The sequence below is a fragment of the Prunus mume genome, linkage group LG5 (genome assembly GCF_029339155.1).
Source record: "Prunus mume cultivar Tortuosa linkage group LG5, ASM2933915v1, whole genome shotgun sequence".
Classification (NCBI taxonomy): Eukaryota; Viridiplantae; Streptophyta; class Magnoliopsida; order Rosales; family Rosaceae; genus Prunus; species Prunus mume.
In genome coordinates this window covers 353,127-365,433 of record NC_142702.1, presented here as the reverse complement: position 1 = coordinate 365,433, position 12,307 = coordinate 353,127, and the positions used below count along the sequence as shown (strand labels likewise).

At 35.0% G+C, this 12,307-nt stretch overlaps 1 protein-coding gene across 1 annotated transcript; it reads right to left on the bottom strand.

Moving 5' to 3' along the window:
* Nucleotides 1-703: 703 nt before the first annotated feature.
* LOC103330932 (protein ZINC INDUCED FACILITATOR-LIKE 1-like) lies at nucleotides 704-8,368 on the bottom strand. Its single transcript, XM_008233534.3, has 17 exons — nucleotides 8,010-8,368; nucleotides 7,231-7,271; nucleotides 6,971-7,031; nucleotides 6,772-6,874; nucleotides 6,560-6,662; nucleotides 6,422-6,475; nucleotides 6,279-6,341; nucleotides 4,981-5,030; nucleotides 4,795-4,870; nucleotides 4,151-4,360; nucleotides 3,798-3,885; nucleotides 3,340-3,425; nucleotides 3,083-3,190; nucleotides 2,409-2,453; nucleotides 2,208-2,296; nucleotides 1,880-1,923; nucleotides 704-993 (listed from the first exon to the last, which is right to left on the bottom strand). Exons 1-17 carry the CDS (start codon nucleotides 8,152-8,154, stop codon nucleotides 902-904), a joined length of 1,458 nt encoding a protein of 485 aa, XP_008231756.2. The 5' UTR covers nucleotides 8,155-8,368; the 3' UTR covers nucleotides 704-901.
* Nucleotides 8,369-12,307: the final 3,939 nt, after the last annotated feature.

Genomic DNA, 12,307 nt, shown 5'->3' with positions numbered 1-12,307 from the left:
AATTGATATCAGGAGCCAGGATTGATAGGAAAGAGCTACGTGTGGCTTGATCCCTTAGTAGGGTACGTAGGCAGCCTGGGATAGCGCCTAGGTGCAGCCACGACCTAGACACCACTTAGGTGGTTTTATCGAGTATGATGCGGACCTCGTGGTTGGTCCCGAAACTTGGTTGAATTGAGGATGGTCCGGTGGACTGAGTGAGCGAAGGTGTGCATAGATAGATTTTGAATTGGATATATGCATGTTTAATGCATTAAGTTATTTTAAAGACAGTGTGGGCAGTTCTGCTAGAATCATTTGAAGGCCGGAGGCCATTTATGTAAATTGCATGAGATTATATTGTGCGTGCTGCTGGTTGGGTTATAAAATGTGTTTTATGCAGGTGGAAATTTTGGGGAATGTTCAATTTACAGGGGAGACTTTGCGAAATTTCGCAGAAAGTCTCGTGCCCTTAATCCTCTATGGTGAACGAGGACGTAGATTTAAGGAGTAAACCCGGCGTGGGTGTGATGCCGGGTCTCCGCAGGTTAAATCTCGGGTTCCGGAAATTCGGGACGGGTCCTGTCACGGGGCCTTAGAGTCATAACTCTATTCTGGTACCATATAATAATTTCTCCAACATAGTTGAGTGCAATCGTCAAGCTCAAAACACAACACAACGATGCATCACGTAGTCTTCAATCTCTGAATTGCAACCAGATACTGTCCCTGAATTATAATTTGTAATATGCTATAAATATTTTCCTAAAAAGATTATTCAATCCCCTACAACATAAATGCCCATATTTCTTTCTTTCCTTTGAATAGCGGGAAATAATAGGAAAATTATCTCCCTAACAAATGGATAGAGTTGCTACAGATGTATTTGGAATATGCTATAATATTGCATTTTCATCTCTATCTATTCATGACGTAGAGTGAGAAACGGCTTGAATGTCATCAGAACAGCGATTGCCTCCACCACATTCAAGATGAAGAAAATCATCTGGCTACCTGCAAAACGATATGGAAGTGGTAAACTTTCTAAGCTTTACATTACAAGCTGTCAATAAATTTGGTTATGTAATTACTAATTTTGTATGAAGGGTCAATTATTTAGAGGAAATAGCTAGGCTCTTGAAAGAAAGACGAGGAATTCCTCCTCAAATGAACACGTGGCCAAATGGAAATGGATACTTGTCCAAACGATGAAAAATAATGCACAATTAGGCCACATGTTCATTTTAGGAGGAGTTGCACCTTTTCTTCCAGAAACCAAGCATAATTCTATTATTATCGGTTTAATTTGAGATACAAGGTACAATATGAAATACCAAACAAATATTGAAGCAAATTGAAAGGGAACTAAATGAAGTTCAACATATCCACATGCATAATCAATGAATGAAACATACAATTTTTGGAAGAAAAAAATATAGAAATAAAGAATTTTTCTTGGAAAAAAATAATAATGAAATTTGAACTCTTTCTTTTCCCTCTTACATTAACTTTATTATTTTCTTCTTCGGTCAGTTTATGACCTAGAAATGGTAAATATCTGATGCTACCACTCTTCATCTTGTGCTTATATCAGTTTCAGAAAACATGTAGTTAGCCTATCATCATCTAAAAACCTTCCCTTTTCTTTTAATTTCTTTCTTTTTTGTTTCATTTTGATCTAAAATATAAATATGAACTAACTAAATTGTAATGTAACAATATAGCTTAGGATATACAAAGAAAGGTCAAAACATCTTTTAAGTGTTTGATTTCTCCTAATTTATTACTCTTCTTGAGCGACCAAGTAATAATGGTAAAAATTTATAACTGTAACAAATGCCTAGATAAGCAAAACTATCTAACAAAAATCCAGGATGAAAAGTTTGGTTGAGTATGATACCAGGTAGGATGGCAGCATCCAGACGTGTTTGCGCCCAAGAAAACCTGTTGAGCCGAAATCATGATTAACATAAAATAAGAAATTTTTTTCAATGTATTACTACAAAATCATGTAATTTAAATGTGATATGATTTTCAAAGCAGATATCAATGTAAGAAAGCAATGCTGTAAGCTTGTGTTTTCTGATTTATTCAAAATTCATCTGTAGTAATCTTGAAACTATATGAAACGCAAAATCTGTAGCGTTTTTCGTGTAATAATTCAGAAACAAGAAACAACATATATAGCAAAATCACTTCAGCTCCCAGTTGGAATAAGCTAAACTTACAGTGCACCACCAGCAGCTGGACCAATTGCCTTGAACAGAGACATAGCCGTCATAGAAATGCCATTCGCGGCACCTCTTTGTCTTTGGTCCTGTTGTTAAATCATGGTCAAGTTATGGCACATTCTCTAGTTGAAGAGCAAGAATATCATGACATAGAGAAGGGGAAAAAAATTTAAGTAGTTAATTTGAGAATAAAATTACCACAGCTTTGTTTTGGAGAATGAACATTCCAGTTACAATTGTGATCTGATTGTACAAAAAAACTTCAAAAGTTAGAGCACAAACCATAGAAAGACAGCCTTTATCTATATGAAGCACCTTACAATGGACAAAACCTGAGATGCTTAAGTATCTAGTAACAAAACATTAAAAGTAAACGAAAACAAGATTCTTGAGCACCGTACTACACACACAAGTAAGCAGGCTGCACGAAAATCATTTTCGCTTATGTGGTTGTTCAGCCTTGCAGACCCATAGTTGGCCATTGTCATTGACTCTCAAATAACATGGTTTCTTAGAAGCGATCTTTGAATCAGCCATGCCTATGTCTACTTAAAGCAAGTGGCATATCTTGTTTTTAAAATTGTAGAAATAATTCAGTCAATTGTCAAGATGAGGACATGGTCACCACTAGCAATTTAATCAGGACAATTCATATCGGTCCCCTATTTTACTAAATCGGTGAGCTTCTGTAGAGTAGATACAGTTATTTTTTACTTTCTTCAGTTAAGATGACAAAGTTGTAGTTTGGTTTTGTTTTTTAATGAGATTCTGTATCAAGATGATGGTAGACTAGTAGTTCACCAAGTCTTTGTAACGCTAGGATGCATGCAAGTGTAAGTTGAAATGAGATATAAAGTCATTTCTGCACTTACAGATAAGACATTCTTCAGCACAGATGCAATATTTAACATCAGGTAGAGGGAGAACCCCGATAACATTGCTATAAATGGGTAACTTGACAGCAGAGGTATTGTGATAATCTGCATATGAGAATCATGTGCCAAAAAAAAAAAAACAACAACAAAGGTAAAGAACAGTATAGGTCAGTAGGTATTACGTCGAAAGACATTTATAAAAAAGAAATGCAGAAGCTATAACAATGCAAATGGAGCAGGAGCTGAAAAATTACCCCTCCAATGCGAGCAATCATTACAGGACCAAGAAGCCTTTCCACAAATGGGTATAGGGTGATTTGGAACACAAAAAGACCAAAACCTACAAGTTGATAAAATCGTCAGCGATTATTGAGCATGTGTCAGAAATTGAAACTGTATCAAATGCTCTATCCTTGAGTGAACTTAATGCATCATGTATAGTACATGTGGACGTATCATATATGTGCACGTATATGTATGCATAAGAAAGAAAAGGGCTGCACCCCTGATACCAGTGACAGAAACCAAAACTATGAAGTGATAACTCTACTCATCTAAATTTAAAATGGCCAAAAAGATGCCCGGACCTAGAATCTTAGGTGCCATTCGTCTTTATTTCTTTGTATCTTGACATGCCTGTTTTATGTTTAAAAAAAATTGAGTCCTTTAAACGATGGAAAGAATAGAAGCAGATGGAAATATCAAATATTACCTGAAATTGCAAGAATTTCACCAACATTCTCAGTTGAAAAGCTCAAACCCCCCAGCTTTCGAGGACTCACGGCCCATAATGAAAATATCTGATTTTTTGGGCAAAAGAAAAAAGTCTCACTTAATAGCAACTTTGGTAATTAGAGATCAATAAGAACGGGGACAGGGGAAGAAGAATAAATGAGTAAGTGAAGGAGTAAGAAATGCATTGTACAAAATGTCTTAAACCATTCAAGCACTTTTAATCTACCAAAACGAATGAGAAGAACCATTTCAAAGAAAGAGAGCAGAGAAAAAAAACCGATTCTGTGAACAATACTATACTTTTCCAACAGGTAAAAGGTATGAAGTTACCTCTGTATAAGCCATGTCATGAAGCGAGTAAACACAATAAACAATGATTGATGACATTAAGGGCCAATTCTTGAAGAGGTTTTCTTTAGGTATCTGTTCTTCAGTTTTTTGTTTTCCTTCATTTGCAAAAGACCCATAGGATGCAGTTTCTAGAGCTTCATAAGAATCATCTTGCAATCTAGTATTTCCATTGTGCTTGTGTAAAGTTTCCTGCAACCAACCAGATATGGAAATTTTCTGTCAACACTTGGAGTATCGAAAGGTCCTTAACGTACGAATGTGCTAAAGATGACCTAAGTATTACTAGTTTCTCTGTTCTTGGGAGAGCCTCAAGAAGTTAAATTAAAATAAAAAGTTAAGGCTAAGAAAGCTAGTATAAAATATAGGATTACAAGGATACATGATTATAATGATAAATTCCTTTCCAAGGATATTGGATTACAAATATTGTTCATTTTGTAACTGCCTTTAGATGTAATGGAGGACTGTAAGGGCGGCCTGCATTCTGAATTTCATGGAGGTTAAGTGATGACAAAGTAGGGTTGAGAAGGTACAAAAATACCCATGAGAAAAAAATACATAGGTCAATATTTAACATTTCAAAAGAGATTCAACAACATAAAGGAATATACTAAGATATGTACCGGAAGCCAGAAAGAAGCAATGCATACTCCAAATGCAAAAAGCGATATACATAGGCAAGGCAAGAAGTACGGAAACCTACATCAAAGTTTCAGATTTTAGAACATCATAGTGCAACAAAGAAATAATTAGAAAAATTCTGAAATTTGACAATCTCACTGCAGCATAAATCAACTAGCCAAACTTACCAACCAAATATGGAGTTTTGGGAAAATATATTTGGATACTTGTCTGCTGGCTGCATGAAACATTGTAAAAAAACATTTGATTAAACAAAAGGATGAGAGAGAGAGAGAGAGAGAGATCAGCAAGAAAAAAAATACTAAAATCATCTGCTACCTCATGATTTTCATTAATCTGTACTCTTTAATTTAACCTACTCTTTCAAGAACCAACCTTCGAAAACCCAACCCCTGTACTAATTCAGAACAGAATATGTTTCTTGTTGCTAATGTGTGTTAAAGTTAAGTCTAATAGTATGCAAACTAGGAATAACTGTTCAAATCCCTGTAGGTGTCAATTTCAAGAACTTCATTTGTTTCTTGTTAGTTATATGGACAGTCCTTAGAATTAATTCCAGATCTTAGTCCACCTCATGCTTGCTCAAAGCCTTAAAATTAATTCCTAAGTGTCGGTGACGCCCTCATGCTTGCTATCTCCTCTACACTCATTTCATGCTCTTAGGTACCATCTCACACCTTCTCCGGAGGTGGGAGTTTCATTTCTCAAGTTTTGGCTTTCTCAAGGTTCTGTCAGCAGAAAACAAACCAAAACAGAAATTAGGCTACATGGATTTTAGAGCGTTTTCCAACACTAATGTGCTGAGATTCTTGGAGAAGTTTCGTTTTAATCTTCTTTACGCTTCTGAAGTTAAATAACTCTGTTTGTTCTGTGGTATAAGCTTGTAACGAGTGATGATTCTATTTTTTGTTAATACGCCTCAAACTTCTAAAAGCATATCCTCTTTATCAAATCCAAGATTCCATGGTTCTGCTACCTGAGTCATTGTTTTAATAGGTGGAATTAAAACAGGTTCAGTTGTGATTTGTATTCATTTATGTTTCTGAATCCTTTTCTCAAAATCTGAAACTAATGTGATTTCTGGACTGTACATGTATTTTTGCTATTTTTCTTTTACTCTTCTACACAGCAGATGTTATTACTATTGAATTGAATCTGTTGTACATATGTAATTTTGATTGTGACCATGTTAGAATGTGAGCATTTAACCCAAAACCAATTGGCAATCGGTGGAGAGGCCCGAGATCTTTTAAACTACTAATGCAAAGCTTCCTTTTCTGATGTAGGATAATACTTTCCACAGTAAAAAATTCTTAAACGGATGGAATATGTTTAGTACAAAACAAGTGAACCAAAATTTGTATACACGAAAGGACATAGTAAACAATTAGCAAGACAAATAAACATTCATCAAGAGATTCTCTAAGTGTAGTTCCTAGAATACAAGTACAAGAAGTAGAATTACCTGGGCCAAGAAGCCTCCCAAAGCTGGGCCAATGATCAATCCGATACCCCAGGCCACACTAACCTGAAAACAGATTATAAATCTCAAATGATGTAGTAAACTTAAAAAAAGTTGTAGAAGACAAGAGGACAGTGTAAGCTTACTGTTGACATGCCTAAAGCTTGGTGTTCTTCTCGAAAGGCTTCACTTGCGTATGCCTGGTCATGCAGTTAAATCATACATGTAAAGTAAACTTGACTTGACATGCATGGTTAATAATCATATATGGAACAATATGATACCTTTATCGGTCCAAGTAAACCATTCAAACATCCAAGAAGAAAGCGTGTAGAAATGGCCATCCAAAAATTTACACTGAGTCCAAATAGAGTGTTGAAAATAACCCTGAGCCAATAATTATTCAAAATAATTTATAAATATGTTGAATCAAACAGAAAACCTTCATTGCCGAAGTATGAAACTGAAACTCAATTGCAGAATAGAAGTTACTCACACTGCAGCAATCCCTATTATTATGACAGGTTTGCGACCGTAGCGATCAGCCACCACTCCCCAAAAAATTGATGTCAAAACTCTGCCAATCATAAATGAAGCCCCTTCACAATATAAGGAAGTTTGTAAAGAACACTTGCCAAGAAACTCAAATGTGATGAATAACTAAATTTCTCTAAGAAAGGTAAGAACTGACTCACCTACATAACCTGCATAGTAGCCAATGTCTTCCTCTCTTTTAGCAATATGCAAATCCCTGATCTGCAAAGAATAGTCAATCCAACTTCTCTATTGGAATCTTGAAATATCAAGTAGAATTCAAAGGGCGAAAGCAGGACAACAAGTGAACAAAGGGAAGACATTTTTTTATTTTCTTACAGAACATTTAGTTAAGTGCATCAGAACATTTTTTTAGAAATACAAGTAAAGTAACAACACTCTTGAGAAAGTATACACTCACCATAAAGTAAAGAAATGGAAAGAGAGACGATATCGGCAGCGCTGAAAATTACCACAGAACAACAGAACAGGGTTAAAACATTTGAATTAGATTAGAAGACATAGCAAAGTACAAAATCATAAAAAGCCTGACAGTGCTACAGTAGACCAACTTTACAAAGCAACTATTCTACAGAGGAGATATAAATAATTCATAGAAATGACACACCAATTAAAGTATAAGAACAGATCACGATTCCGCATACAAGTTTGCTACCCTCTTATATGGAAACATATGAACAATTGATTGCCCTGAATCAATTAAATTCAGAAAGTCTTGTATGAAGTATTGAATCTGTAGTCCATTAGAAATGGAAAAGAAAAAAAAAAAAAACCAGGTTTCTTTAATTTCAAATTCTCCAGTAACTTATTGTAAAACCGCAGATATACTCTTGGCAGCAATCTGAATGCATCAGGCACTTAAAACTCACACAAACACAACATATTCCTGATTTCTTTTTCAAGTTTTTAATCTAAAAACATCAATTCTAAAGATTAGTTTCTCCTATGAAACACTGAAACTACTTTCAAATATTGTGGTGAACTTTCTGAGCACCCATCTTTTCGTAATCGAAACTCCCACAAATCAGTGAGTTATAAACTCATCCATACGTACATGCCACAGCATGCAGAAGAACAACAATGGAAGTGAAACACAACACCATGAACAAGAATCTGACAACCCAATTGGATTCTGCTCAAGAACAACATTATATTATATAAAATCACAGAAGGGCTTACCAGCTGAAAGAACCACAAGCCATACAGCGACAAGCATTTTAATGGGCAACCCTCTATGCAACTCTTTACGCTGTTCAACCTTACAGCCAGGGCAGTTCTCATAGTAAACCTTCTTCAGCAGCGCCTCTCTGCTCTCCTCAGCCATGTTTTGATGATTTGCTTTGAACCCAGAAACTCAAAAATGGCTTCTTCTTTTTTTCTGGTTTGAGTTTGACTCAGAAGATGACTTAGGAGATGAAATTTGGTTTATTTATCTGGTTTTTGTTTTTCTAGGCGTCAGGGTTCACATGAAAAGCACAAAAAATCAGTGATGGTTAATAATTCTCACTTGGCTTTGGCTGCTTTGCCTTGTGATTGGCATCATTGCATGCGTCAGGTACAGCCTACATAAATCATAATCATTGAAGCCAGGCGACAAAAAAAAGCCAGCGAGGAAAATATGACCATAATTAAATATGAGAAAACTTGTAGGATTTGAATTCAATCGAAATCCAATGAACAACCAATCCATTTAAAGAATTAAAATGCGCCGTACAAGGAACTGTTTTGATACGACGAAGAAAGAAAGAGAAACACAAATCGGATTGCAACATTAGCGGGACTAGTAACTGTTGTACTGAGCTTTCGTTCACGTGGCGAAAACCCAATGCCCTATTGTCACGTCCAGCAATACGCTAAACGACAATCGCCTTCATAAGGTAAAAGACGAATTCGAAATTTGTTTTGTTGTTTTTGTGTTTTTTTTGTCAGAAGAGAATACATCTTTTCACAAACCACCTTTTTAAAATTCAGCACAAATCGAAGAACCTAGTGGTGAGACATGTACAAAGAAATAATTATTTCATGTTTTGTATATTTAACTTTGGTAATATGTATGATTTCGTTCAATTATGTATATATATGTGTGCATATAAATTGTTTTTTTTTTCTATTTTCTCTTAGAAGTTCCATTTGTAGGTTTATTTACTTTTTATTTTTATGTGTGAGTTATAGTAATATAACATTTTTGTTTTTATGAATTATTGTAATGGTATTCCGCACCATAGAAGTAAAATTCTAAGTCTGCCACTGCCAGCTCCAACACCTAAACCACCCCCTCGCCGCATCTTCTAATCCCTATCAACATGCCCGACTCACAGGGTGTGTGGATTGGACGACAACATAGGGACCTTAAAAAAATGGGACCTCCTGTAAAACTTTTTAGCCCAAGAGTTATAGTAGCAAAAAAATTATTTATGCAAATGATGCTTTTTGAGCTTTAGTGTTAAAAAATTGGGTCTTTTTCCTTATTTTTCATATAGCGGACTTCTTTTACATAAACTAACAAACTTAGAACTTAGGCTTAAAACTTATTATTTTAATTTTTGTTCAAAATGAAGTAAATGTTCAACATGAAGGGTGTAAATTTTAATTTCTACCCAGAGCCTCTAAAATCAATGGAACAACCCTGCCCATCAATATCTCACAACTCCAACTACAATCCTCTCCAGCAGCCACACATGCCTCAGAGATTGGGCCTCATTCATCATCGGCATCATCATACGATGAAATAATTTGCAGATTGTGTGACGAAAGTCTTCCATTGCAGCAAATGAATAACATTAGGTATGACATTGCAAAGGGGTAAAATCCAACTAACCCTATGATTAAATAAATAAAAAAACCACCTCATAATGTTATCTCCATGTTTGTTTAGATAGAAAAAGACTGTAAATAAAAAATTTTAAAAAAAAGGACACCCTGTAAAACATTTATAAGCTAGCTGTTGATTTCTCATACCCTCTCTTAAATAACACAAGTTAAAATGGTAGGTAAAATAATAATAAGTTAATAAAACACGTGGTTTTCAAAGCTAGCAAATAAAGAAAAAGACAATAAATGAAACGACACGGTAGGTGAGATTCACGGGCAAGCTTTTTCATGTTCAAAGCATTCTACTTTAGTCCACCACGGTCCACACCATCATTTCACGAGTCCTATCCTATATATATGCATGAGGCAAACATTTCCTACTGCTCTCTCTCTCTCTCTCTCTCTCTCTCTCTCAATGGAGGTCTCCCTTAAGTCCCAAAGTATAATCGAAGTCAATTATTTTCTGTCAAATTAACTTTTCCTTTTGTTTTTAATTTTAATTTCATTTTAGTACTAAGAAAGAGAAAATGAATCTAGTTGTGTCTCATGAAACAAGACTACTATAGTATTTTGTTTTTTTTATTTAAAATGTTTTAAATATAAAAAATTGTTAATTTACTATATTATCCTTATTTTATGAACAATCTTATTTCTTAACATATATATATTTTTTGGAATTATGATAATTTCACTTTTAAATCCTTAATATATGCCTATAAGATTAATCTATAACCTAGGGCATGTTTAATTGTTATCTATCTACTCGTGTAAATTAGGACAAATTTCATAAACCCTAAACCTTAATTTGGAAAAAAATGTGTTTACCCTGAAAAGGACCCGCCGGTCATTCACATGGGGTTTGGTCGTAGAGTTTGTTTGTTGCGATTACGAAGGCGTGCCTCAATTAAGTGGACTTCAATATTCATCTAGTGCGAAAATTGTAACTAATAGAAGTTGAAATTGAACGGTAATGAAAATGACAGAAGTTTATCAGAATATTTCTCTATTTAGACAACTTGAAAGAAAAAGGAAATACATAAACAACACAACCTAAAGATTTCTCTATTCATACTTGGTACATAAAATTAAAATGGAGATTGAAGATTTCTCTATTCGAAGAAAAAAAAATCATACTAAGAGTTAGCATAGCAAAATAAAGAAAGTTCCTCCGGAGTTGTCAACTGGGAATTCAAAGAATGAAAAAGGAAGGCTGTTTCAAGCTTTTGAGTTGGGTTTATAGACATTGAGTTTGGTTTTTGTTGGTTGAGTTGTGTGTGTCTTTGCTGGTGATTTCTCCTTCAATTTAGAGAGAATAGAGGTTAGTTGAATGTTGTGACCAATATCCAATTTGAAGTACCCACTTGCCATTGGTTTCGGTGAGTGGGTTGCTGAAAATACAAGTAAACCCAAAAAAGTTGCTAAGAGGCTTTGATGAGAAATGACAGAAGTTGTCACTATTAAATTCAAAGAAATCCAAAGTATTAGTCTAGTTGTCATTGATTGGTGAGTGATAGCCAAAAGTAGCTAACTAAAAGAAAAAAGAAATGGAGAGATAATGACCATCATCTCTACTTCTTTCTTTATTCATTCTTTAAGCCCACTTGCATATTATTTTATTCTTCTTTCAACCTTGGTGTAAACTTTTCACGTGTTAAGTTTTGGCTTTATTTTGATATTCTTCATCACAGAGAATATTAAATTATTTTCATCTACCACAACATTATTTTATTCTTCTTTGAATCAACTCACTTCTGATGAAGTCCCTCCATTGATAAAGTGAAACTTGTTTTGCAGCCATTGAGTTTCTCCTCCGAACATGCCTTGATGCATAATAAACTGGGAATGCTAGGTTGATTCAATTGCTGCCAATTTCGGTTATGTTGTTCTCCACGTAAGTAGGAACAACATTCATGAAGAACTTAATTCCTTTTGAGCAATAGAAAATCTGGTTTTAACATGGTTACACCTGACTGGTCGTCAGACTGCTCTCACGAGCAGAAATCATGATTAATGCCCGAAAGATTCAATACTTGTGAAAATGATGCCAAATTCGGATATGTTGTAGTAGACATCCAAATGAACAACTTTCATGAAGAACGAATGTTCATTTTAGGACTGTATGTAAGCCCGAATTGGGCCAGAATTAGGCCCGAATTGCCACTGTTATTAGCTTTCGTTGTTGCTGGTATGCTTCTGATATTTGATGTCGCGAGGATCCCATATTTATCCAAATGATCCCAAATTCGGATATGTTGTAGTAGACATTCTAATAAAAAAAATTCATGAAGAAAGACAATTCATTAGAGCATTGAAATTAGGCCAGAATTGAGCCCTAATTAGGCCCGAATTGCTGCTACATAAGCTTTTTACTGGCGCTTAGGATTCCACATTTGTCCAAATGATCCCAAATTTGGATGTGTTGCAGTAGACATAGAGATGAACAATTTCGTGAAGGATGAAACTTGATTTGAGCGCTGGAAGTTGAATTTTGGGCCCACTCCATCTGACTGCAGCAATGCATATCTAGCCATATTTTGGCCACTTTGATTCATGGAACATTATCTTCCATTTTAGGCAAAAATACGATTTTTGGTAGAAACAAAATATGAACAGTAATTGTTATGAACTCTAACCCAATCGCAATCGCATTGAGAGAGAGAGAGAGA

Excerpts from the sequence above, each read along its gene's own strand:
- LOC103330932 (XM_008233534.3), bottom strand. The coding sequence starts at position 8,154 with ATGGCTGAGGAGAGCAGAGAGGCGCTGCTGAAGAAGGTTTACTATGAG. Across the intron at positions 7,272-8,009 it reads GCTTGTGGTTCTTTCAGCTG|CGCTGCCGATATCGTCTCTC; the intron begins GTAAGCCCTTCT and ends GGTAATTTTCAG. Across the intron at positions 6,875-6,970 it reads CTACTATGCAGGTTATGTAG|GGGCTTCATTTATGATTGGC; the intron begins GTGAGTCAGTTC and ends TATATTGTGAAG.